General features: G+C 45.1%; 1 protein-coding gene across 1 annotated transcript; it reads right to left on the reverse strand.

Annotated features, from left to right (window-relative positions):
• Window positions 1-349: 349 nt before the first annotated feature.
• Window positions 350-27987, reverse strand: Muc13 (mucin 13, cell surface associated). The gene is made up of 12 exons (XM_027412796.2): window positions 27407-27987; window positions 22255-22977; window positions 20597-20719; window positions 19260-19375; window positions 16499-16560; window positions 14744-14910; window positions 11752-11880; window positions 9914-10031; window positions 9284-9321; window positions 7558-7642; window positions 4259-4487; window positions 350-1410 (listed from the first exon to the last, which is right to left on the reverse strand). Exons 1-11 carry the CDS (start codon window positions 27453-27455, stop codon window positions 4259-4261), a joined length of 1839 nt encoding a protein of 612 aa, XP_027268597.1. The 5' UTR covers window positions 27456-27987; the 3' UTR covers window positions 350-1410.
• Window positions 27988-28000: the final 13 nt, after the last annotated feature.

A 28000-nucleotide genomic window follows, 5' to 3' on the forward strand; every position in this document is an offset into this window, starting at 1 on the left:
TTTATTTGTGCAAGAAAGATATCACCACAAACAAATCCTTGAAAAATAAAATACTTGTGCCAGGGACTAAGGTCTAGCTTGGTTGCTAAGGGGCTTGTCTGATAATTCATGAAGTCCTTAAATGATCCCTACTCACCACATAAACCAGGTATGGTGGCACACACCCATAATCCCAGTACTAAAGAGGTGGAGGCAGGAAGGTCAGAAATTTTGGGTCATCTTCTGCTATTTAGAAAGTTCAAAGCCAGCCTGGAATACATGAGACCTATCTCAAAACAGAAACAAAATAAAATGAGGCGTGCTGCTGTATATAACACCAAAATCCCCCAAAGCAAGAAAGGACACTGGGTACCAAAGATATTTTATTGCATCATTGCCTTTCACAATGAACAGTCAAAAACAAATAATAATAACAAATAAAAATACCTTTTGAGAGGACCAGACATCAGACAGACACAGGGGCATAATTAACATTTAAAAAGACAGCTGGGTGTATTTGTCCTGTGTGTGTGTGTGTGTGTGTGTGTGTGTGTGTGTGCGCGCGCACACACACGTGTGTGCATGTTCATGTGTTGGTGGGCACTGCTAAGCTTCCATCATGGAGCAGGCTGAGGACCAGTGAAGTACCCATGGAATCTGTGTCATGGAGTGCACACTGGGACCCTTTGGCAAAGCTCCAGGCAGAAGGCCTGTGCTGTCATGGGGACTTTGCACTGACTCCTGCTGTTAAAGGCTTTCCCAGGATCTCCGTCTTGGGGAGGGCAGCACCTGAGAAGTGCCCATTTGCTGCCTGAGGAGGGACACCTAGGGAACAGAATGACCTCCTTGGCCTCCTTCAACCACCTATGCTCTTGGTTTTCCTCCTTGCTTCTTCCAACTAACCTCTGAATGACTTGAATGTCCCCATGGAGGACAGAGGTAGGCCAAGCTTTCACTTTCTCATCAGAAGGTCCCTGGATTCCCATAGTCCTCCTGAGAAAGCTGGGAGATGCTTCTGTTTCCTGCCTGTCTTCTTGGAGTGAGGCCCTATCACAAGGTTGTTCGCAGGTGGCCAGAGTCCAGAGCTCAGGAGCGGCACTGCCCAGAGAATGGGTCATGCTCTAGATTGGAAATGCTGTTGGCCCACAAGGAAAGAAAAGCGCTACACCAATCACCGTCTTAGCATTTTGTACTAACTGGAGAAAATCAACACATACAAGGCTCATAGTGTCTATGTGCATTTAATGTCATAGGTGTCTTCAGCAAGCTGCATTCTTCACACAGGTCCACACTTTGAGGGGTTGAAAGATGGGATGGAGAAAAGCCTGAAGGTCAGGCCTTTGTCTCTGCCCACTTCTCTTGTCCTTTGAACACTCAAGATCACAGCTTGTGGGGGCTGGGTTAGGGAGGGCTCCATATTTTTGTCATTCTCTACAGGAGGAGAGAGAGACAGAGATGAGGCCTAGAAAAGATTTCCAAACTGCAACAAGAGAAAATTGAGATTTGTCAATTATTAACATCATTGTCTTATCCAGCTTTCTCTTTATTCCCTCTCATTTCTTTGGGGTGTTTGTTTGTTTGTTTTTGAGGCAGGGTCTATGTAACCTAGCCTGAGGTGGTTGGTGATTTGAATGAGGATAGCCCCCATAGACTCATATGTTTTAATACTTGGCCCCCAGTTGGTGGAACTGTTTAGGAAGGGTTTAGGAGGTGTGGCCCTGATGGAGGAGGGGTGTCATTAGAGTCAGGCTTTGAGGTTTCAAAAGCCCATTCCCAGTTAGCTCTCTTTGCCTGCTAAGGATATGGACTGTCATACTCCAGGGCCATGCCTGCCTACCTGCTGCCATACTCTCCCTGCCTGTCTACTGCATGCTCTCCACCATGATGGCCATGTGCTCACCCTCTGAAACTGTAAGCCTCCAGTCTCATCATGACAATGGAGGTACTAAGACACCTGGCTTCAGATGTGTGGTCCTCATGTGTCAGTATCTCAAATGCTGGGATACAGGTGTGTGCGCCATTCCCAGCATGCTGGGTTTTGCTGCTCTTGGTATTTTCCATCACATTTGCTTTGTTTTGTTTTTTTGTGCTAGGGTCTTGATATGTATTCCCAGTTGGGCTAGCCTGGAACTCACATGTAGTCCAGGCTAGCTTGAATTTTACAGAGATCTGCCTGCCTCTGCTTCTGGAGTACTAGTATTAAAGGCATATGCCATCATGTCCAGCCTGGTTTTTGTTTTGTTGTTCTTTTCAATGTTTGAGTTTTTTTAAGCCATCTCTCAAGACCCTTTTCTTTCTCTTTTAAATTTGATTCATTTGTGTGTGTGTGTGTGTGTTCATGTATGTGTCTGTGTTGTGTGTGATGTATGTGTGGAGGTCAAGCTTTTATGGAGGGCTGGGGATCTGAACTCGGGTCCTCTCACTTGTTCAACAGGTACTTTACTGACTGAGCTATTTTTCTGGCTTCCTTTAAATTTTTTCTTTTCTTTCTTTTATTTATTTATTTTTGTTGTTGTTGTTGTTTTGGTTTTATTTTGAGACAAGCCCTGGCTGTCCTGGAACATAGACCAGGCTGGCCTCCAACTCACAGAAATCCACCTGCCTCTGCCTCCCAAGTAAATTCTTTTTCTTTTTAACAAATCTTCTCCATATGTTTTCTTTCCCACCTCTCTCCTGTCTCCTTTATTCTCTTCATTTTCTGCCCTCCAGTCCTTTGCCACTCACCTGGGACCGGAGTTATAAACACTTTTAACTACTGAGCAGTCTCTCCAGCCCTGGCCCTAGTTTTAGAAATAAACTGTGCTGCCTTGAGATTAGGGGAAGAAGTGAGCCTGCTACCATGCATTTGACTGACAAGGCTCCCAAGGATTCGCCCTGCAGCCACCATCCTTCCCATGCCTGAACTAGACATCAGTTCTTTACAGCCTGGGTGTCGCAGTCCCAGGCACCTAAGTCATATCCATGGAAGGGGACATTTAATTTAATTTTTCTTTACTTTTGGTATTATAAATTGAATATAGGGCCTCGTACTCTCTTACTGAGCCTCTTTCAAATTAATAATTTAGTAATGCAAAGTAGTGCATTTCAAAATGTATTTTGTTCTTTTGTGGGGAAGTGGTTCTGAAACAAGTTTTCTCTATATAATAGTCCTGGCTGTTCTGGAACTCACAGGCTGGTCTCAAGCTCACAGAGATCCACCTGCCTCTGCCTCCTGAGTAATAGGATTAGAACTCCTTCTGTAGCTCAGGCAGGTCCTGAACTTGCTACCTTTTTTTTTTTTCTTGGTTTTTCAAGACAGGGTTTCTCTGTGTAGCTTTGGAAGTTATCCTGGAACTCTCTCTGTAGACCATGCTGGCCTTGAACTCACAGAGATCCATCTGCCTCTGCCTCCCAAGTGCTGGGATTAAAGGCGTGTGCCACCAACGCCTGGCTGAACTTGCTATCTTTTTATATCAGCCTCCTGAGTAGCTATCATGATTGGCCCTGGCTAGAGATGGATAATTTACTTATTTGTCTATTGACTAAATATAAATTACATATATATATATATATATATATATATATATATATATGTAAGAGGGACACATATATTACATATAAATATACCACACATGTATATTATATATACATTATATATATATGGAACAAAGATATACACAGAGGGGGATACACACGCCGCAGGGTTCATGTGGAGGCCAGAGAACCATTTGTTCTCTCCCTCCAGCATGTGGGTCCTGGGATAGAGCTCAGGTCACAGGACTCAGAGGCAAATGTCTTTACTGACTGAGCCCACTCACCAGCAGGAAGTGGGTAAGTTAGAGGAACTCAGGACTATAAAACTGAACTCTGCTGTTTTAGAAGAGAGAAACTCAGAGATAGATCTGACATCATGTAGATGGCCATGAGTGCTAGGGACCAAGTGAGTCTGGGCAATGGCTGGGACCTCTTTGCTCCAGCTTCATTTGTGTGTGTGTGTGTGTGTGTGTATATATATATATATATTATATATATATATATATATATATATATATAATATTTAAAGATTTGGTTATTTTTTAAGAGTATGAATGTTTTGCTTGCATTTATGTATTGTACCATGTGCTTGCCTGGAAACTGTAGAGGTCGAAGAGGTCATTGGACCCCCTGGAACTGGAGTTTGGGGATGGTTGTGCATCACCTGGGACCGAGTCCAGGTCCTCTGCAAGAGCGACCTCTCCATCCCTGCTTCAGTTTTCTCTTGCTGGGCACTCCATTCTGTAAAGTCAGAGGCTGTACTCACCTAGTAGTCAGGGCGAGACATGCTTCGCTGGTTTGCATAGGGATTTTGGGTCTGACTGGGGACCCCTGTCCTGACTTTCGGGAAGATGCTGCTGCTGTCTCCTCCAAAGTTGCTGAAGCCGGAGTTGCTGAAGCCGGAGTTGCTGAAGCCACCTTGCTGCAGTCGGATATTCCGAAAATCGTCCTCAATCAACTGCTGTTCCTCCACGTTCTTCTTTTTCTTCTTTGAGCTATAATCAGTAAAATGAATTAGGACCTAAGGATGGCAACAACGTTTCTTGAAGGAATTTTTTTTTTCTGTATCCCCCACTGTCCTGGAACTCACTATATAGACCAAGCTGAGCTTGAACTCACAGAGATCTGCCTGCCTGTGCCTCCCGAGTGCTGGGATGAAAGGGTGTGCCAGCACCTTAGCTTTCCGTGTGCTTTTCAGTTGATTAACAGAGGTGAAAGAGAAACCATGTCTTATGACACCAGCAGAATAAATGCCTACAGAAACATTCAGTGAGTGAGATGAACTCAGCATTCCAAGGTCTTAGGAAAGAAAAAAGGAGCCCAAGAAGATGGCTCTGTTGTCAAAGTACTTGCCACAGAAGTCTGAGGACCTCATTTGGGATCCCTAGAGCCCATGCTAATGTCAGGTGGGCATGGAGGCCTGCCTGTCATTCTAGCACTTGGAAGGAGGGGACCCAGGATAGAGAACTGTGGAGTAAGCAAGCTAGCCTCAGTAGCCTTATCTATGAGCTCTGGTGCAACTGAGAATCCCCGCCTCAGCTAGCAGAGGAGCCCATGGCAGAGGAAGCCTCCTGATAGCAACCCTGGGCCTACACAGTCACTCGAATGCATAGCACCCACAGTAGTACATATGTGTTTACACAAATAGACACAAACCACACAACAAGGAGAAAAGGAAATAGGGTTTAGCAGAATGATAGGGCTGTTTGAGGCACTTCAAGGGCCTCTAGTGTGGGAATTCTAAGTCAAGTGTAAGCATTTGTACTCACAGAGGCATCAATCTACCTGACTCAGATTATACACTTGCTTGTCTTCCTGCCCATGAGCCACTGTCCCACTCCCCAGACTGAGAGAGTAGGGACAGCTGTATCTAAGATGCAGGTCACTCCCAGCACACCTGTACTCCAGTCACATTGGGAATGCCATTCACCCGGTACTTTAGATAGCCACTCAGTTTACACTGGAGATCCTGCTTTTGACAGTCTCTCATCCAGAGTAGCAAAGACTGCTTACGGAGGCAAAGATTTCATGCTGTATTCCCAAGAACCCTGACTCTGTGGTTGGGTTCTTCAGCAGGATGGAGAAGCCCTGATAGAAAACTGTCATAAGGCTTCATATTCTATAGGAACTCTGGTCCCTGAAGGGCCAGAACAGTCAACCAGCTACTTTAAGAAAAGAGGACATAGACTTGCTCCAAAACCAGGAATGTTCTGCCTCTCTTCCTGGAAGTGAGAAAGCAGATATTGTGGGAGTTGCCCACGTGGCTGATACTAGTTTTGCTCTGGGAAGGGTCAACATCAAAATGGAAGAAAATATCAACAAGAGACTAAGAACCAAGACTAACTCAGGTGGTGGTAGCAAATGCCTTTAATCCCAGCACTCGGGAGGCAGAGGCAGGTGGATCTCTGTGAGTTGGAGGCCAGCTTGGTCTATAGAGTGAGTTCCAGGACAGCCAGGGCTACACAGAGAAACCCTGTCTTGAAAAACAAAACAAAAAGAACCAAATATCTGTCTATCCTCTAGAGTTGTAGTGGGGAAAGGTCAGAATATGTTACCAGAATATAAGATCTGAGCTAAATGTTAGGGGAAGAATAGCTGCTTCTCACAATGTGGGTTCCAGAGGAAGAGGGGAAGAGGGCCTCAGCACCCTTCTCCTGGCTATTGGAAGAGTTGCAGCATTGCTAAATATTGCTGAATGACTTAGACCTTACTTCCCTTCCCTGAAGAGACACCAAGCTGAGAAAGAGCCACAGAGATGAACTTACTACTTTAAAACCCAGGGTTGCTTTGGGACCCTGTTGAGGTTGCTTTTGTGTCCTTTAGCAGAGCCCTGGGCAAGGGAGTGGTTTGGGGGAAGTTATATTTGACAACATCAATGTAATGAAATATATGTTTGTTTTGAGACTGTCTCATAGAGCCCAGGCTGGCCTGAAACTCTTTATGTAACCAAGGATGACCTGAAACTTCTGAGGCTCCTGTCTCTACCACCTGAGCTGGGATGGCAAGGAGACACCACCACATCTGGTTTGTGCTATGCTAGAGATCAAATCCTGGTCTTCAGGCAGGCTATACAAGTACTGTACCAACTGAGCCCCAGCCCCAGCCCCGGCCCTGGATTTTGTTTTGGTGAGGTAGGGTCTCGTGTAGTCAAGATTGGCCTCAAACTTGGTATGTAGTTGAGGCTGGCCCTAAACTGAGTATAGGTGTGTACAGCCATGCATAACTGAGTTAAATGGTGCTAATGGAAAGTTGTTTTTCTGTTGTTTGAGACAGGTCTCTCCACATAGCCCTAGCTGGTCTCAAATTCACAGAGATCAGCCTGCTTCTGCCTCCCTACTGCTGGAATTAAAAGGGTGTGCCCACATATGGACCTAGTGAAGAGTATTAATGTCATAGAAAACTGATGGTTGGGTCTGATTAGTGTCAAGCAAAAAATAAAACTGAACAAAAAAGTAAAGCATAAAGGATATGGAACCATGTATATAATATCACTTAAAAAGGTAAATCAAGTAAGGGCTAGAGTGACGTTCAGTGGTTAAGAACACATACTGCTCTTAGAGAGGACCCAAGCACAGGTCCCAGCAGCCAGGTTGGGTGACTCAAAACTGCCTATAACTCCAGCTCTAAGGGATCTGATACTCCTTTCTGGATTCCCTGAGCACCTGTATTCACATGAACTTATACAAACGTACATAAACCGGGCGTTGGTGGCACACGCTTTTAATCCCAGCACTCAGGAGGCAGAGGCAGGCAGATCTCTGTGAGTTCGAGGCCAGCCTGGTCTCTACAGCAAGTGCCAGGATAGGCTCCAAAGCTACACAGAGAAACCCTGTCTCGAAAAACCAAACAAAAACAAAAACAAACAAACATACATAAATAAATGTATGCATAAAGTATTTATATATACTTATGTAAAAATAACAAACATAAAACCTTTTAAAAAGAAAGAAAATAATTAAAAGTAAAAAATCCGATTGTAGGGAAGAGGCCTCCTTGTTTCCTCCTCTTCACCCATGAGAGTGTTTTGGAAAGCAGCTTAAATAGAAGTATCTATCCACCCCATACCTCACTGAGACGATAAGAGCAATCAGCAAGATGAGAATAAGGGCTCCGGCAATGGTGCCCACGATGGTGAGGATCAGCTGGAATTCTGAAAGGGAAAAGACAAGAGCAGTGTTCTGGTTATTTTTAACTGTCAACTTGTCACAACCTCATGTGCGAAGAGAGTCTTAATGAGGCATTATCTAAATTGGATTAGCCTATGTGTTATGTCTGGGGCAGGGATGGTCTTGACTGTTAATTGCTTTAGGAAGACCTAGTCCACTGTGGGAAACACCATTCCCTAGGCAGGGAAAGAAGAAAGCTAGGTGGGAGCAAGAGAGCATCGAGCAAGGATCCATGCACTCATTCTCTATTTGCTCTTGACTGTGGATGCAATGCTTTGAGTTCCTACCCTGATTTCCCCCAAAATAACAGACTATAACCTGGAATTATGAACCAAACAAAGCTTTTTGCCAGGGTATTTGTCTCAGCAACAGAAATGAAACTGGGAACAAACAGCCCCCCCCTCCACCAGGGTCCTGCTGTCTACTGCACGGTGTGAGCTCCAGCAGTTCCTGTCTGCCAGCCCTGTAGAGGGCAGGTGCTCATCTCTGTTGCCACCCTCTCCTTGTCCTCATGTCCTGACCATTAGGTTGTCTGCAGCACAGTCATTACATGCAGGGTTTTTGTTTTTGTTTTTTGGTTTTTGTTTTTCAAGATAGGGTTTCTCTATGTAGCTTTGGAGCCTATCCTGGCACTCGCTCTGGAGACCAGGCTGGCCTCGAACTCACAGGGATCCACCTGCCTCTGCCTCCCAAATGCTGGGATTAAAGGCATGCACCACCAACGACCGGCAAAATGCAGGTTTTCCAGCTATAAAACCACAAATACAAAAGAGGCTGATAGCGGCAAGGTCTTCCTGGGCTGTGTGGGGTAGAAGGCCTCACCTCACTGAGGTCTATATTCCATCTCCATCTCTCCTGCCACCGCCTGACGTCCATAGCTCTCCCTTTCCATAAGCCAGGAGATCGGGATGGGCACTAAACATGTCACCAGCAGAGAAGGCAGGCGATGGCTTACAAGGGGGGAGTCTGCTAATACCTACCCTCTTCCACCTCAGACTAGAGCTATCGACCTTTTGTTACATAGCCCAGGATGGGCTTAAACTCACAGCATCCTGCTTCAGCATCCCTAGTACTCTCATTACAGACGTTCAATACTATGCCTGGCTGCTGTGGACTCTTGGAATATGGCCATAAGAATAGCTTCTGAACATAACATACACACCAGTTCCAAACACTTAACCTGGAAAACTCATTAATGGCAGGCAGTGATTGTACACACCTTTAATCACAGCACTCCGGAGGCAGAGGCAAATGGATCTCTGTGAGAGTTCGAGGCCAGCCTGGTCTACAGAACAAGTTCCAGGATGGCTAGGACTGTTAAACAGAGAAACCCTGTCTCGGAAAAAAAAAATGAATATAATGGCTGAGGATGTCCTTCTTTGGTCTGGAGTGGGTTCAGAGGCACCAGCTCACCCCTGCGTCTGAGTTCTGTTATCCCTAACAGCAGAACTTTTGCTGCCCATCTCCTAAGGGTGAATGTGGGATATGGGGCCCAGCAGACAGGCTCCAAGTCCAGTTTCTCTCTCTCAGTGAATGAAGGAAGACTGTGGTGGAGTGGGCAGGACTCTGTATGTGGTCCACATGTGTTTCTTAGATGTTTAGTAACTTAGGGTGTCTATACTCACGGTCTTTGCAATCCGTGCCACTATAGCCGAAAGGACACCTGGAACACAGTCACAGCAGGAAGTCACATTAAAGACTCTTGTGGGGTGTGTGCTGGAGTTCCCACCCTGATGCCCATTTCTCCCTTCCCATCTGCCTTTCATTCTGTCCTCCCTTGCTCTTTCTGTTATCTTTGTGCTATCATATTTCCAAGAGAGTATTCCATGTGGTTCTGCTACAGCAAAGTGTACTCAATCCAATGTGGCTTCATTTGCCACAGACTGAACATAGCCTCCTCTGAACTCCAGGAAGGCTTGGCAATTCAGGTGAAACTGAATCCAAGAGGCATGGAGTAACATGGATTCCCTCAAGGGGCAACTGGTGAACAACGGCATATTACTCCTTTTTAGTTTTGTTTCTTCATCTCGTAACGGGCACCTGATACGTTTCTAACTGTTGTATGATAGGTCCTGCCTACTGTGGTTCCTAGAGATACAGGATGCTCCAAAACTCTTGGATGATGATGGCACAGTGGTGTGCTAAACCTACCAACCCATGCCAGCTTGCCAGCTTTCTGATACCAAGCTTTCATATGTGCTTCAAGCTCTAGCCTGGCTATCCCGTGACAAGATAAAGATGGAGTGATTTCTTACTCTTCACACTTGTCGCTGTTTTTCTGGTAGCCTGGCATGCACACACACTCCGATTTTCCATTAGTCCTTACGCATTGCTTCCCTTCCTGTGCATTGCAGGGCTCAGAACACTCTGGAGCTGTAAAATAAAGTGATTTCAAGGTCATTATCAGAAACAGTATCTTAAAAAAGTATGTGTGTGTGTGTGTGTGTGTGTGAGAGAGAGAGACAGAGACAGAGACAGAGACAGAGACAGACAGAGATAGAGAAAGAAAGAAAGGAAGGAAGAGAGGAAGGAAGGAAAGAAGGAAGGAAGAAAGAAAGCGCCATAGGACAAGTTTCTGGGCAGAGTCAGTTCTCTCCCTCCACATTTACCTGGGTTTGGGGAATAAACTCCAGTTTGCTTAGTAAGTGCCTTTGCTGGTTGAACCATCTCAATAGCCCAGAGATGACCTCTTCAACCCAAAGATGACATGAGACAGCACACAATTTTGTACTTTGGATTTTCTAAGTAAGTTCAATATGTGCCTCTTGAGAAGCTGCCCTGGGCAGCTCCCAGCACATGGGAACTCAAGCAGTCATGTGCGTATTTTGGAAATATAAGAAATCAGGTGGTTATAATCCTCTTCACCAAAGAAACTAGGAAACATGAAAGACTCTAAGGGATAAATGGGAAGTGGCATGAACTCCTGAGCTAATTGGGAACATGAGGGTAGGGGAGAGGGAGCTGCCACAATAAGAGCAGGAGAAGAGGAGTAGAGGAGAGGAAATGGAGAAGCAGAAATATTGAGTTGGGGGAAGAATAGAGGAGAGAGAGCAGGATGAGAGATACCATATTAGAGGGAGCCACTATAGGTCCAAGAAGAGATCTGGAACTAGGGAGATCTCTAGAGAACTACAAGGATGACATGATCTGACAATTCAGGCAATGGTGGAGAGGATAACCTAAAAGCCCTTCCCCTAAAATGAGATTGATGACTACTCTTTACATCCTAGAGCCCTCATCGGTGGCTGATGGAAGCAGAGACAGACATCCATAGATATACACTGAGCTGAAATCTGGAATTTAGTTGAAGAGAGGGAGGAATGAAGAACGAAGGGGTCTGTACCAGGTTGGAGAAACCCACAGAAACAGTTGGCCTGAACAAGGGAGAGCACATCGACCCCAGATGCTGTCTGGGAGGCCAGTACAAGACTGATCCAGACCCCTGAACATGGATGTCAATAAGGAGGCCTCTGCACTCCAGGGAGCCTCTGGTGGTGGATTAGTATTTTTCCCTGGTGTAAGAAGGGACTTTGAGAGCCCATCCCACATGAAGGGATACACTCTGGCCCTGGACACATGGGGAAGGGCCCAGGCCCAGCACAGGAAGATTTGGTGGACTTTGCAGAGCCCCCATTGAGGGCCCTACCCTGCCTGGGGAGTGGAGGGTGGATGGGGTGGGGGGTGGGTGGGGGTGGGGGAGGAGGGATGGTGTGTGGGGAGGGAGAAGGGACTTACATGTGAAACAAGCTTGTTCCCTAACTTGAACTAATAAAAAAAGAAAGAAAGAAAGAAAGAAAGAAAGAAAGAAAGAAAGAAAGAGAAATCAGGTGGTGGTGGCTCACACCTTTAATCCCAGAATTTGGGAGGCAACTTAATCCCAACTTTAATCCCAGAACTTGGGGACAGGTGGATCTCTGTGAGTTTGAGGCCAGCCTGATCTCCAGAGCAAGTTCTAGGACAGCAGGGCTACACAGAGAACCCTTGTTTTAAAACACCCTCTAACCCCCGACTCCCATGCCCCCCCCAAAAGAAAATACTAGAGGAGAGAAAGTGAGAGTTGTGAGGGCTGTTTGGGAGCCGTTGGGACACTTACAAAGAACACAAAAAGGAATCAGTTTGCTCGGCCTTATGTATCCAGGTTTACATTGGCATTGGAAACCATTCTGGCACTTGTCTGTATCATTCTGTTGTTTACAGTTGTTAAAGTCACACACATCTTGTACTGTGAGAGGCATAAATAGTTAAAAAACACATTGAGCAAGGTCATATGATTCATGAAAGCATGTCACTCCCTCACTTTCGCACTCTGCTCTCCATCCAATATCATTTGATTTTTGATGGGTCCAAGTTTCCTCCACCTATGAAACGGTGCTAATAATTCTTGTTCACATGATTGCTGTGAGAATAGAGTGAGCTAATGTAAATGACAGTGCCCACAACAGGAGCCTTAATAAGCCTGCATTCTTCTGTTCAGCTGTAGATACAGTGACATTTAAATGTTAGTCTAGAGACACTAAGTTTTTGGTTTTTTTTTGTTTTTTTTTTAAGGTTTTTGTTTGTTTTGGTTTTAGTTTTTTTTTTGTTTTTTTGTTTTGTTTTGTTTTGTTTTTAAGACAGGGTTTCTCTGTGTAACAGCTCTGGCTGTCCTGGAACTTGAGCTGTAGACCAGGCTGGCCTTGAACTCACAGAGATCTGCCTGCCTCTGCCTCCCAGGTGCTGGGATTAAAGGCATGCGCCACCAACACCCAGCCAGCCTGCTTTCTTATAGAACCCAGCACCAGCAGCCCAGGGGTGGCAGCACCCATATCGGGCTAGGCCCTCCCCCATTAATCACCGATTAAGAAAATGTTCTACAGGCTTCCCTACAGCCAGATCTAATGGAGGTGTTCTCTCAACTGAGGCTCCCTCTTCTCTGATGACTTTAGCCTGTGACAAGTTGACATAAAACTAATCAGTATAACCTCCAATCCAAACCTAGAGAAAAAAAAAGAAGGCCCAGAAGAGAATATATTTTGTGACCAGACCTGAAGAGCAGGACAGCTGAGGCATTGGCTTCCATCTGGGGCAGGTTGTTCTGAGGCTATCTCTAGATGCCAGCTTGTGGTTCTTAGTAATCTATTTAAGAGTGCATGGCTGGTTTCAGGGTGGAGGGAGATGTTCAGAGAGTGTAAAAATGAGAAAGACAGGCATGATGGTGCCCACTTGAACCTAGAGACTGGTATTGGGGTTCAAGCTTTAAGGTAAAGATCAGAGAAGCAAAACAGCCAAGCCTCTACCTCAGACAGAATTAGCAATCCTGTGTCCACCAAGCCTCAGACTGCCTCTCCTCAACGTGGCTGGAGACAAATCCTCTAAGCCTGACTTTGCTTCTTCTTTTTATACCTCTCAAATCCTGGAATTAAAGGTGTACCACCATAGCCTAACTTCTATAGCTAACTAATAAGGCTGCTGGTTTTAAAGGTGTGTATCGCCTTTGACTGGCTCTGTGGCTTATGGCTAGCTTTGTTTTCTGTACCCTCAGGCAAGCTTTAATAAATCATAAATAACAAATCACCACAATTCCCCTTTTTGTCTAATAAAAACCCAGCATACATATGAAAGTCAGAGGACAGATATTGGGGTTCAAGCTGAGGGTCAGATTAGCAAAGCAGCTGACCACTAGCTCTTACCTCTAACTCAGACCGAAACAGGTGATCCTGTCTCCATGAGCTCTCCACCAAGTCTCAGACTGCTGCCTCTCCTCAACATGGCTGGAGACTAAATCTCTCATGAGACCCTTTGCTTCTTCCCTTTATACCTCTCAAATCCTGGGATTAAAGGTATGGGATCCCAACTGCTGAGATCTCCTTTGTATGAACTCTGTTTCTCTTTTAGACTGGATGAATTTTGTGTAGCCTTGAACTAACAGAGATCTGTCTACCTGTCTCCTGAGTCCTGGGATTAAAGGTGTGTGCCACCAATGCCTGGCTCTATGGCTTGTGGCTAGATTTGCTTTCTGCTTTCTGCACCCTCAGGCAAGCTTTAATAAATCATAAACAATATATCACCACAATAAACTGCTTGCTATGGAGGCATGAGGACCTGAGTTCAATCTTGAGTACCCACATAAAGAAGCCAGGCATGGTGGTTCCTACTTGTAACAAAACAAAACAAAACAAAACAAAACAAAACAAAACACAACAAAAAAGCACCCAGGTGTGTTGCTCACTTGTAATTCTAGCTCTGGAGAAGTGGGGATAGGGGGTCTTTTGGGGGCTCACTGGCCACCCAGCCTAACCTAATCAATGAGTTAAAAAATAAGTGAGGCCCCATCAAAAAAAAGGTAGACTTCTGGTGGACACCTAACTAGCATCCATGAGGTCCTAGGTTTAATCCCCAACACTAGGGGTATGGCCAGAACTCACAGTGACCAGATCTGGGTTGACTTCTAGACAGCCCCCCACTCTCTCTCTCTCTTATGGGCGCGCGCACGCGCGCGCGCGTGAACACACACACACACACACACACACAACACACACACACACACACACACACAGACACACACACACAGACAGAGAGGAGAGAGAGAGAGAGAGAGAGAGAGAGAGAGAGAGAGAGAGCTGGAGGGATGGCTTAGCAGGTAAGAGCACTTGGTGTTCTTCCAAAGGACTGGACTTAGTTCTCAGCACCCTCATCAGGCAGCTGTTACTCCAGCTCCAAGGAATCAAATACCTCTGACCTCTTTGGGTACCTACACTCATGTGCACATTACACATATAATTAAAAATAACTAACTAAATAAAATCTTTTTAAAAGGGAAATTTGGAGCTGGTTGGTGGTGGTGGTGCATGTCTTTAATCCCAGCACTCAGGAGGCAGAGTCAGGAGATCTCTGAGTTTGAGGTCAACACCGTCTACAGATTGAGTTCCAGGACAGGCAGGACTGTTACACAGAGAAAACCTTGTATCAAACCTTGTATCAAAAAGGGAGGAGGACTTGGAGACAGCAATACATCTCTTGACTTGCCTTCTTCTCACATATAATAGAAAGCTTAACAGAAAGTTAAATCTTTAGGCAAACTTTAAGTAGAATTATTTAGTACTTACTAGTATAGTGCATCGAAATATTCTTATCCTTAATTGCCTTTTTAATTGCACCAGATATAGTAGTTTCATTCTGCGTTGTGTTTTCATCAAACATATTTACTATTGATACACTGAAAGTCTTTTCAGCAGCAGGCATTGCAGATCTTGCTGACAGAGAAAGGGGGTCACTGAAAATGAAACAAAGATGTCCATGATGAATTGAACCAAAGAGTCAACCAACACATAGTATTTAAATCCCCCCTGATGTCTAAATCTCTTGAGTTCTTGTCCTAGCCCCACAGCTATAGACCACATATGGAGGTCCCGGCAATGTAGTGTCTAATTTTCAGCCTGGTGGCTTCTATTTGACATGTATTCAGAGAAACTACGCTGAAAACAGCAGTCCATTGGAAGGCACGTGGAGTTCTCAAGCCAGGGATTGATAAGGTATGATCGGCAACCAAAGGATCCAACCAAACTAGTTCATATGATGGCCTGGTCCATATGAGCAAGATGTTGGACAACCATCAACAGCCTTCCTTCTCCAGGCCACATCTGCTCCCCCTAGCCTGAGTCAGTATAGTCAGTATCGAGGCATCCCTGAGGCACACAGTTCCCTGTGTAGCAGTCTGGCTACCCACCTCTTCTTGTGTGTGTGTGCGTGTGTGCGTGTGTGTGTGTGTGTGTGTGTGTGTGTGTGTGTGTGTGTGTGTGTGTCACAAGTGCTGCAGCACACATATGGAGGAGCAAGTGCCTTCACCCACTGAGACATCTTGCTGGCCCAAGAACTGTTTCTTACAGCTTCATCTTCTTCCCTCATATAATCTGCAACATTCTGTACCATGATATGCTTCACTGGATCATGACCAGGGAGTCCTCTGGAACTGCCATTCATGGATAAGCCTCTATCCACAGCTCCTTCCTGAGCCCCAGAACTTTATTACTAGTTGCTATTCTGGCAAGAAGCATCCAACAGCCAGTAAAAGCCTTGGCTGACCACCAGTGCTTTCCACAATGTGTTCCCTTCCAACTAGCGCCACTTGCCTTTGTAGACCTTGGCTATGCCCAATCTGCTGAGAAGTCCATGAGCCAGCAACAGACAAGTACCGAGCCTATAGCTTTCACACAGTATCTTGGTAGCTCATGAGCACAGGCTGTTAAACCCTTTCCATCCATCATAAGCAATATGAAAGATGCTATCCCTGCCAGTTACATGAGCTGTCTCCTGTATTTGGGTGTGTTGTACTTGTTTTTGTCCTGGAAAACCAAAGAATTCTGAGCATAGCAACCAGCTTTACCCTCTCCTAAATTCTCTTGTTGTCCCCTAAAGTACCCTTTATCTTTGTTGACTTTAGCAAACCCATCCTGAAACACCATGGCTCTGTTTAGACTTGCAGGTCTGCCATTGAAGGGGTAGGGACAGTCCACCTTAGGACACAGAGTCTCACTGAACCTGGAGCTCACCAACTTGGCTAGGCTGAATGGCCATCGAGTTCCAGGGATCTACCTGTCTCCACTTCTCAAGCACTGGGCGGCTCACAAACATGGACCACTGGGTAAGGACTTTTATATGGGTGCTGGAGATCCAGGCTTAGCTCCTTGTGCTTGTAGGCAAGCCTTTTACCAACTGAGCCATCTCCCCAACCCCGTGGCTACCTCTTCTTGACTTGTGACTTAACACAAGATGGCTCATGACATGGGAGCTCAAGAGAAGAGCAGAAGTGAAGCAAAAATACGCTGCCTCCAAAGTAGCTCACTGGTCCAGAGCAAACTTACCTCACTTTAAAAATTATAGTCTGTCCAAAGCCAAAATCACTCTTATTCAATGCACTTGCAAACTGTGGAGGAGAATAGATGCAATAACAAGGTGAAATTTTTCAAAATTATATTCTAGATTTAAACATTGCTTTCCTTCTTTCTTCCCTTGCTTCCCCTCCTTCTCTTCCCCTTCCCCTCTCCCTTCCCCTTCCCCTCTCCCTTCCCCTTCCCCTTCCCCTCTCCCTTCCCCTTCCCCTCTCCCTTCCCCTTCCCCTCTCCCTTCTCCTTCCTTCCTTCCTTCCTTCCTTCCTTCCTTCCTTCCTTCCTTCCTTCCTGAGACAGGGTTTCATGTAGCTCAGGTTGGCCTCAAACTTACTATGTAGTCAAGGATGACCTTAAACTCCTGATCCTCCTCCTGCCTCCATCTCTGAAATGCTGGGATTGCAGGCTTGTACCACCACACCCAGATGGTGAACTGGTGGAGATGAAACCTAGGAACAAGTGTTCTACCAACTAAGCTATGTACATAATAGACAACTACTCTACTGTTGAGCTCTTTCATTTTATGTTTGTATACTTATGTATCCGTTTATTTTGGGGTTCTAGGAATTGAACCCAGGGTCCTATACATGCTAGGCAAGTGTTATACCACTGAACCATATGCCCAATCCAATTCTTCCATATATATATCTATATATATAGATATATATAGATATATATATGGAAGATATATATATATATAGAAGATATATATCTCTCTCTATATATATATCTATATATATATATATATATATATATATCAGATTGGCCTTGAACTCACTCTTTAGTCCAGGCAAACCTTGAACTTGTGATCCTCCTGACCAGCCTTCCAAGTAGTTGGGATCACAGATCTATGCCCCAAGCCCCAGCTTATTTACAAAAATAACATTTTTTTTTTTTGTCAGAAACATTGAGCTTAGTATCCCAGGAAAATGCTCAACAGAGAATCTGGAAATCTCTATGCAAAGAGACTTAGCTTGATAGTAAACAGACTCTGGGAGACATCTCATGGCTTGAGCTGGGACTGGCACACAAGGTCTGTTGAGAAGGAGATGGTCTCTGATTTCCTAACTGCTCCAGAGACTGTCAAGGGGTTCTGAAATATCCCCCTTTAGATTAAAAATCTCTTTGAAACCAGGCATGGTGCCTCATGCCTATAATCCCAGCATTCAAAAGGCTGAGACAGGAGGACTACCATCATTTGAGGTCATCCCTAGTTATATAGTGAGTTCCAGGCCAGTCTGGAATACATGTGGGACCTTGTCTCAAAACACTGAAAAGGGCCTTAAGCAGGACTCAGCAAGTCAAAGTGATCCCAAATCTGAGTTGAATTCCTAGGACCCACATTAAAGATGGATGCAGGAGCTTGAGAGATGGCTTAATGGTTAAGAGCACTGTCTGCTCTTCCAGAGGTCCTGAGTTCAATTCCCAGCAACCACAAGGGGGCTCACAACCATCTGTAATGGGACTGGATACCCTCTTCTGATGTGCATGAAGACAGAGCACTCAAATACATAAGATGCATAAATAAATTAATCTTAAAAAATAAAAGATGGGTAAATGCGGCACACATCTGTAATCCCAGCATTCTTATTTTTTCTTTGTTTTTAGAGACAGGGTTTCTCTGTGTAACAGTCTTGGATGTCCTGTCCTGTCCTGGAACTTGCTCTGTAGACCAGGCTGGCCTTGAACACACAGAGATTGGCCAGCCTCTGCCTCCCTAGTGCTGGGCCTAAGGGCATGAACCACCTGAAGCTGGAGGGCCAGCTAGCCTGGAAAATGTGTGGCAGAAACAGGAGACCATGCCTCAGCAAGGTGGAAGGAGAGCCAACTCCTGAATGCTGTCCTCTGATACAGACACTAGGACATATGCACACCCATGCATGCACATACACAAATAACAAAACATGTTTAAAAGAGCAACAACACAAAAACCCTCTCTAAAACCACACAAACACAAACACTCTTTGAAGCCATAAGAATGCTTCACTATCTCCTTGGCTCCCCAGGAATATCCAGCCCTGGCTGAGCTCAGGTGTCTGAACACTGGCTGACTGGATGCTGTGGAGACTTTCCCAGGCCCAACAACTATGGCTCCCGAATGGCTTTCCACACACCACTCCTTCCCTGCCAACACACTCACTCTCAAGTGTAGAAATGAAGTGAAATGTTTTTGTCACATTTTTGAAAATGGAGGGGGGAAATATCAGATATAGTTCCTCTATTACAGGTAAAAATAAGTCATATTGGTATGGAATTTATGTAAATCTGAACATAGAAAAAAAGAAAATGTTTTTACCACTGAGCTACATTCCCCAGTCCAAAATAATGAATGATTAAGTTGCTATGCTATGGGATAAAATCTCAGGACTTTTTCATGCTAGAAAAGTACACTACCACTAAGCCATAGCCCCAGCCTGCTCTGAAATAATTTAAGACACTATTAGAGCTCTTGTCTATTCAAAACCCACCAATAGCTTCTATAACAGGCAGGCCTGGAGCATCCCAAGACTGCTTTCTGGAGGCCTGGCAGGGCTATACCAGGTGCTCTCTCGGGTACACAACCATTTGGAGGCCCAAGAATCCCAAGGGATCTACATGCCCACCAGGCAGGGTACATTTCACTTTGTCAACAACACATACAACTGTGCCATGTGGCCACATGAAGACCGGCCCCACTCGGCACAGGTCCAGGTGAGAAGGAAGATACTTTGTAGATGGGAAAGTGGCAAACACTTACAAATTCGATAACAGAGTTGTGAAAGTCTTGATAGGTCTCAGAGGTTTCATTTTGCAAGCTAAGTTCTTGCTGATCCGTCACGTTCATGATGCTGATCTCTCCAGGGAATGTCTTTCCTGAAAATCAAGCAAACCCTTCCTGAGTTATTTAATGTTAGTAGGTCTGCTTCAATTTTGTGTTTAAAACATAAGCTACTTTTCTTCTTCTTTTTTTGCTTTCTTTTCCTTTTCATTTCCCCCCTTTAGAGATGGTCACACTGTGTAGTTCTGGCTACTGGCTTGTCTGGAACTCACATTTGTAGGCCAGGCTGGCCTGGAACTCACAGAGAACTGCCTGCTCTGCCTCCAAAGTGCTGGGATTTAAGACATGTGCCACCATGTCTGCCTTTTATTATTATATTTTATTATTATTATTGAACTTAGTGCTCAGTATTTAAAACAGAAGGGTTTTGGGGGGATCATTTACATAGAGTAGATCCCCAGAAATTAGGCTATTTAGTGTTAAAAATACAAACTTTGGGGGATATATCTGGGCAGCAGAGCACGTACTTCGTACACCACTGACCTGCTCTAGCAAGAAAAGTTATTTCTTATTCATGGAGCAGAACAAAAGGGAATCATTTAGACCAGTGATTTTCAACCTGAGGGAGGTGACCCCTTTGGGGGTCAAATGACCCTTTCACAGGGGTCTCCTAGGACCATCAGAAAACACAGACATTTACATTATGATTCATAACAGTAACAAAATTACACTTATGAAGTAGCAATGAAAACAATTTTATGGTTGGGGGGGCAGGTCACCACAATGTGAAGTACTGTATTAAAGGCTCACAGCATTGGGAAGGCTGAGAACTGCTGGTTTAGATGGGCAGCCTTCGGGCTCCACACACCAGGTGATCTAAGCCAGCTTGTACTGAGGTGTAGTCAAAGTCCATTTCTGGAGCTGTGACAGCTCAGCTCAGGGACCCAGCCTGTTACCCTCTTCTGTCTCAGTGCCCTAGCACTGTCATGGTACACTGTGGACAAGGTCTTGTCATCATGGAGTCATTTTCAGGGGCTCTGGCAACACTTGCTCTCCCTTTGTATCTAGAACATTTCAGAGCAGCAGAGGGAATGTTCTACCCACACCAGACCTTCAGCCTAGCTTGCTTGCAAATCTGCCTTAACTCTATTTCTACTCCCCCAGGGTTGGCTGGGACAAAAGCAAGAGACTCTCACCTGACCCGCTTGCCACGGGTTTTTCTTCTGCCCCTTTTACTATCCTTTTGAGATTCCACTAAAGCCCACTTTAGATAAGGATGCAGGGCTCTGCTGTGGTTATCCCTTGTAGCAGCTTACCTTTCACACACGACAAGTTTCGATAGTAATAACCTTGTGGACACAAGCAGTAGTGATCAGAAAACAGGTTAACACAAGAAGCATCTCTTCCACAGGAGTTAGACTTGCAAGGATCACTGGTACCTTAGATGGAGAAGGAAGACATTACAAATCACAGAATTCAGCAAATAACTCCCAGTGACTCATGTCCACTCTTCACACCCTCCTTCTAGATACACTTGCTTTTCTTTTGAGACATGGTGTTTCTGTGTAGCCTTGGCTGTCCTGGAACTTGTTATGGAGATCAGGCTGCCCCTGAACTCACAAAGATCTGCTTGCCTCTGCCTCCCAAGTGCTGGGACTAAAGGTGTGTGCCACCACATCTGGCCTCCATATCCTTTCTGTATGACAATACATTCTTAGAAGGGCTGGACACAGTCTGTTTGTGTTGGTCTCTGGGGAAGACCAAGGTTGCAGTTTCAGAGCTGAGTGTTCGCTGACAGTGAGGGTTAGAGACTGGTGGACAGAGCCCTGCTTGAGAAGAAAGGCAGCTTTATAATCCTAACGAGTGGAGGATCTTCAGAACTCTTCAGTGCTCAGGGACATCAGTGCCTGCTTCTCTGCCACTAAGTAGAGCTCCACCAACCCTTTTCAGAATAAAACAGCTTTTTTCAGAATAGTGTTGCAATCACCACACAGGGTAGGATAGCAGGAAGTTCCAAAGGGAAACTAGATGTCATATTCTAATGAGCAGAGTTGGCACACATTCATGAAGAAAGGAAGAAAGCTAGGCATGGTGGCATACACCTTTATTCCCAGCCCCGAGGAGGTAGACACAGGATCTCTGGGAGTTTGAAGCCAGCCTGGTCTATAGAGCAAGTTTTAGGCCAGCCAGGGCTGCAGAACAAGACTCTGTCTTAAAAGGAAGAAAGAAATAGAAGGAGAAAGTGGACAATAAAGGAGAAAAATGCAGATTAACCCAGTAAACTTCCTCCCATTTAAGTATGGACCAAATCCTTCCCTACTTAGCTTCTCACAAGATCAGGTTCATTCAGGGTAGACTGGCCTGGGCCATCCAGTGAGCTTTCTGAGGGTAGGAACTAGGATGCACTATAACCTTGACCTAGGTTCTGGGCCAGGCACACATGTCTCTGGCCCCCTTTCCAGAGAGCTGGTAAGATTGGGGGAGGGATGGTCTGTAGGTGAGCAAATGGTGATCTTGGTTGGCCTCCCTCCCCTCCCCTCCCCTCCCCTCCCTTTGTTTGGCTTCTTAATCCTCAGGCTCAAATTCAAAGGCTTGACTCAGTTTCCAAATTGTGATCTGTCACCATCCTGACTGAGTCCAGGATAGAGCTGACTTTTTCCTTAAAGACTAGTGTGGCTGACCAGCCAGCACTTAGTCAAACCTGGTCTTTTTGGAGAGCCTGAAGCTTCTTCCAACTCTCCTATGGGTAGCTTTCACAAAGAACAAACTCATAAAAACATTACATAGCTGGCAGATAGCCTGAGGAGCAGGAAGGAAACAAATGCAACTGATTGCTCACTTAGGGGCTCTTCTGTCATGACTGAACTTTGAGGTTTTTTCCTGGCCATTTCCCTTCCTCTCCAGAACACACTGGCTCATCACACCACTCAGAGCTGTGCACCCCAGTGAGGAGACTTTTAGGGATCACTCTTACTTGGCTTTGTTACTGGAGAGTTAGTCTGTGGAGACTGAGTTGACACATCAGGTGACTCAGAGGACACAGTTGTCTTAGCTGTAGCATCAGGTGACCCAGAGGACGCAGTTGTCTTAGCTGTAGCATCGGGAGACCCAGAGGACGCAGTTGTCTTAGCTGTAGCGTCGGGAGACCCAGAGGATGCAGTTGTCTTATCTGTAGCATCGGGAGACCCAGAGGACGCAGTTGTCTTAGCTGTAGCGTCGGGAGACCCAGAGGACGCAGTTGTCTTAGCTGTAGCATCGGGAGACCCAGAGGATGCAGTTGTCTTATCTGTAGCGTCGGGAGACCCAGAAGACGCAGTTGTCTTAGCTGTAGCGTCGGGAGACCCAGAGGACGCAGTTGTCTTAGCTGTAGCATCGGGAGACCCAGAGGACGCAGTTGTCTTAGCTGTAGCGTCGGGAGACCCAGAGGACGCAGTTGTCTTATCTGTAGCGTCGGGAGACCCAGAGGACGCAGTTGTCTTATCTGTAGCATCGGGAGACCCAGAGGACGCAGTTGTCTTAGCTGTATCGTCGGGAGACCCAGAGGACGCAGTTGTCTTAGCTGTAGCATCGGGAGACCCAGAGGACACAGTTGTCTTAGCTGTAGCATCAGCAGACCCAGAGGACGCAGTCAACTTAGTTGTACTAGTCTCAGTTTCCTTATCGTTGTCCACACTGGCAGTACTCGAAGAAGAGACTGCTGTAGTTTTGAGGGAACAAAGAAGACAAGTGTCAGAAGACAGTGCATTGGATAAATAATGGCAATTACTGTCAGTTCTAATCAGTACTCAACTTAGGATTTTCTGAAAAAATAAATATACATAATTATGTTAAAAGTGGAAACACAGGACAACTTCTAAACACAAAAAAGATAAATAAAATTAAACAGACAAAAATGGAAAATATTATTGAAAACTATGACACCTAATATAGTTTAGTAATGGCTATGGAGAACTTAGTGTAGAATTGGGGTAATAATATTTCTTATGAAGAGTACCAAGTCAGGAGAGGTGGTATATACCTATGGAGGCCAGCCTAGGCTACATGAGGCCATGTCTCAAAAAGGAAAATGAAAACAAACAAAGCTGAATTAAGTACCTGAACTTTGGAGACAGAGGGAAGAGGCTCGGGACTTCAAGGTCATCCTTTACTTTACTACCTATCAAGTTTGGGACTAGCCTGAGCTACACGAGACCATATCTCAATAAAAAAGAGATTAGTACCAAGTAATAGTAATGTGTATATCTATAGTTAGGAAATTGTCAATCTGCTTAATAAATTCCCATACAATTTAGAGGAAGACAATAGAAAGTGCCACAAGGTGGCACTATTGCCACTAGGAAGTGGATTTTTTTTATATTTTAAGGCAACTGCCCTGGTTCTCCATTGGGCAGCAGTTTTCTCTATTAATAGACTGTAGAAGGGGAACTTAAGAAGGAAGTGTTTAAAGAATAATTACATAGATTACATAGAAATATTTAGTTAAATATTGATTAAAGTTCTTACAGGCTTTTTATTTGTTTTGTTTTCTTTTTTTTCTTTCTTTCTTTTTTTTTTTTTTGAGACAGGTCTTGCTATACAGTCTAGCTGGACTCAAATTCACAATCTCCCCGAGTTCTGGCCCAGGTTTTTTGTTTGTTTGTTTGTTTGTTTTTGAGACAGGGTTTCTCTGTGTAGCTTTGGAGCCTATCCTGGCACTCACTCTGAGTGCCTGCCTCTGCCTTCCAAGTGCTGAGATTAAAGATGTGCGTCACCAACGCCCAGCCTAGCTCAGTTTTTTTTTTTTTTTTTTTTTTTTTTTTTTCTGGTGCATTTCTCCACTAAAAATTCTAGACACATCTACTTTGAAAGACTAAGATAAATAAATGGCCCTCATCCTAAAGACTATTGCAGATATCAAAGCTGCATTTACGGCTCCTAGAACCCCCAACGCCTACCCCCCAGGATGTTTGGAAGAGTGGCTTTTAGTGGCCCATCTCCTAGAACTCCTCGTGTGTTTAAGAACTCTGATATTAACAACGGATTATGCAAATTAGAAAAAGAAACTCTTGGTGGTGAGGAAGCAATTCATAAAGCCCAGTGATACAGAATGCTGAAGGTTCACTCTGACTTCCCCATGGGCCTGTCAGTCCCTCGGGGCATAGCCTGGCTCTTCACCTTAGATAGGGGTTGGCTACTAATGGCTCAGAAGTGACAAGCAGATAAGCAATTTTTCTTCTAGGGCCAAGAATATAGTCACTAGTTGGCCATAGTCACATGTGGACACTACTGTCTCTCTCCTGGGACTTCCACATTTATCAAGGGCTTACTCTGTGCCTAATGGGACCTATAAGACAGGCATAAATGTCCATGTGTGAAGACCCCATCAGCATGAGGTCAAGATGATTTGCTGTTTCTCTGTAACAGCCCTGGCTGTCCTAGAACTCACTCTGTAGACCAGGCTGGCCTTGAACTCACAGAGATCACACAGATCAGCCTGTCTCTTCCTCCCAAGTGCTAGAATTAAAGGTATGAGCCACCATACCTGACATGTGTTATTATCCTAACTATAACTTAGCCAGGGGTCTGTGAAAAGGCATGTAGGAGACCATGGAGGACAGAGAGAATGTTGGATCCCTGGAATTGGAGTTCCAGGTGGTTGTGGGTACTAGGAGATGAGGCTAGGTCACTTTTAACCACTGAGGCATCTCTCCAACCCCAGCTTCCATCTTTTTATTCCCTCCGATCCGAGAGCTTCTTTCTAACCAACACAACAATAGCCCTACACCCACAGAGCACGTTAGTGTGCCAACTATTTACGTAAATGAGAAAAAAAAATGCTCCCTGAATAAACTCTTTTCTGGAACACTCCAGGACTAACACTCTGTCCAGGGCATATCATAGCTAACGCTAGTTGAGAGTCACAACAAAATGCTTCTGTCAGCGGGAAGTCCTTCAATAGTAAGAGATGTTGGCTCCCACTCGATGCCATGGGAAAGAGCAGCCATAGAGCTCAGAGAAAGCAAAACGCTGGCAAACGGTGCCTGCTGAGGGGACTTAGAATGTCAGCTGAGTGAGTCTTCATTGTCCAGTAAGTACTTAGGACACTTCTAGGTGGGAGAGTTGGAAGGTGTGCTTGGCTGCTAAGACTGGCATGACAGTTATATTCACACACCAGACAAATTCTCAAGATTCTATGGGAATGCAAACACTTTATTTTTCAAAAGCAAACCTGTCCACTGTGGTCTATGTGCTGGTGGAATGCTAGGGTGAGACAGGTTAAGGGATAGTAGGGCAGGTGCTCGCTTCCTTTCATACATTTCTGGGTGTCCTGAATGTCTTACACCCAGTCTACATTACTAAAATAACTTTTAAACAAGAGCAAACGCAGATGTTTAAAAACTGCATATAAGGGCAGGGCGTGGTAGTGCAGACCTTTGATCCCAGCACTTAGGGGATAGAGGCAGGTGAGTTTGAGGTCAGCGTGATCTACAAAGGAAGTTCCAGGACAGCTGGGGCTGTCACACATGGAAACTCTGTCTTGAAAAACAAAACAAAACAAAACAAAACAACAACAAATTGGATACAAGGGCAGATATGACACTAAGTGCCAAAGTGACTGTTGGCTTCCTACCATGGGCTGCAACTCTTCAGTATAGGACTGCCTCCTCTATCATCACATAGGAAGAAACCACAGCAGTCACTCACAACACAGTATTTGGATCCCTGCCTGCCTTCTGCTGAAGTGTGGACTCTACTACTGTTCCCTGCTGGGGAATTCTCTTGGGTGAAGTCTCCTTTCTACACCTAGAAGGTCTTGAGATCAATGTCAATGGATCCTCTGACCTCTAGTCACTTCTGCAAGCCCTCCCAGAAAAGCTTCCCTCCTCAGTATCCTCTTCTTATGTCTTATGGAAGGTATCTCTTCTTCATGGTGACTTCCAGAAGTCATGTACCAGTTCTTATTGGGACCTGAAGGTTTGACCACAGGCTTGGTAGGGGAGGTTTGGTGAGGCCTGCCCTCCTGTTGGGACAGCTCCCTACACCCAAGTTTGAAACAAGCTCTCAAAAAAAAAAAAAAATCAAATCTTGGGCCAGAGAAGTGGCTCAGCTCAAAAGGTGAAGAAAGGAGCTTGCTGCCAAGGCTGACAGCCCGAGTTCAATCCACCTCATACGGTGAAAGGAGAGAAACCATTTCCTTGAGTTGTCCACTGACCTCCACACATGCACCCCTAGGTACATAAATATAATAAGACTTTTTAAAATGTCACATCGGTGGTGGCACATGCCTTTAATCCCAGCACTCAGGAGGCAGAGGCAGGTGGCTCTCTGTGAAGTCAAGACCAGCCTGCTCTACAAAGCTACATAGAAGAAACTCTGTTTCAGGAAAAAAGAAGTCGTATCTTGTAGGCATGTTGGCTCATGCCTATAACCCAACACTCCAAGGCAGTTGAATCAGAAGCTGAGGTTCATCTACTATACACAGAGATCCTGTCTCAAAAAACAAAGCAAAACAAATACTCCACTAAATTGAACTCAGTTACTCTTCCCTCTTCCACTGTGTCAAATGTTTTATTCCTTTTCTCATTTGGTTTCTAGATCTGGAGTCCTCTTTCAGACATGTGGGCAAATTCTTCACCCACTCACACCCAAACAGCTCTCTAGACCAGAAGAGGGGTACCTGTAGCAGTGCTAACCCATACCGAGGTTGCTCTTTTTTGCCAATGACTTCCAATTTCAAGCATTGGTGAAAACAAAGGTATTTTCCCCCCTCGGCCTGGTGCTCTGATAATCACAGGAACATACCCGGCTTGCCGCTGTAGGGTACCTGACTCTTGAAATACTGAGTCACCTTTATCCAGACAAACCCCTGCCCTGCTGCACCCCAAAGTCACTCTTAGACTTCTTTTGCTACTGCTGTCTTTTCAGTCACAAACAAAAATGCCAGCATCTTTGAGCTGAGCTGGACAAGAAATTTCCTTTACAGAAAATGGTCTCAAGTGGAGACTACCAGTAGCTTCAAGAAGTGGTAGGTGCGAGCCTGCTGCTTCTGTTTCGGAAGCCACAAGGCTGATTGAAGTAACTGAGTTACAACAACAACAACAACAACAACAACAACAACAACAACAACAACAACAAAGTTTTCTTACCCAAGTTGACCAAAAGGAGACTGAGAAAGAGAAACAGGGAGCCTTTCATGGTAGCTGTTCTTGCTTGACAATCCAAGGAGGAAATGAATCCTCTCCTCAGCTGCCTGGAGTTTTAACTGTCTTTCAAGTCCAAAGTCCAGTCATTAACTGACGTCAATATAGGCAAAGGCAATTCCTTGTTAGAATCTGATCATATACCATAGGCTGCTTCTAGCCTCAGAAGTAGATGACCAGGATCCAGCTTCAAGATGATTTCCTTGTCTCAAAGTCCAGAACAACTCAGGAATCCTGAGTTTTTTTCAGAAATCCTTGCAAGGTTAGAGGTGGGTACGTTTGGTTAATCTCTTTATATCTTGGACACGGTTGACCTATGACCTGCTTAAGTCCGCTGTCCCTTTAAACACTCAGCAATCTAGATGTGAATGATTGTCTCACCACCGACTCCCTTTTAATTGTTTTAAAACTAGTTTATTTATTTTTTGTGTGCACCCCATAGTGCTCATGTGGACATCAGAGGACAACATATAGGGTCGGTTCTTGACCCTTTGCCATGTGGGGTCAAGGGATGGGACTTAGGTCATCAGGCTTCGTCTC

The sequence above is a fragment of the Cricetulus griseus genome, chromosome 4 (assembly GCF_003668045.3).
Source record: "Cricetulus griseus strain 17A/GY chromosome 4, alternate assembly CriGri-PICRH-1.0, whole genome shotgun sequence".
NCBI classification, from domain to species: Eukaryota; Metazoa; Chordata; class Mammalia; order Rodentia; family Cricetidae; genus Cricetulus; species Cricetulus griseus.

Coding starts and splice junctions, on each gene's coding strand:
- Muc13 (XM_027412796.2), bottom strand. CDS start 27,455: ATGAAAGGCTCCCTGTTTCTCTTTCTCAGTCTCCTTTTGGTCAACTTG. Junction 11,881..14,743: donor TATTTCGATGCACTATACTA/GTAAGTACTAAA, acceptor TGCCTCTCACAG/TACAAGATGTGTGTGACTTT. Junction 9,322..9,913: donor AACAGCGACAAGTGTGAAGA/GTAAGAAATCAC, acceptor ACTGTGTTCCAG/GTGTCCTTTCGGCTATAGTG.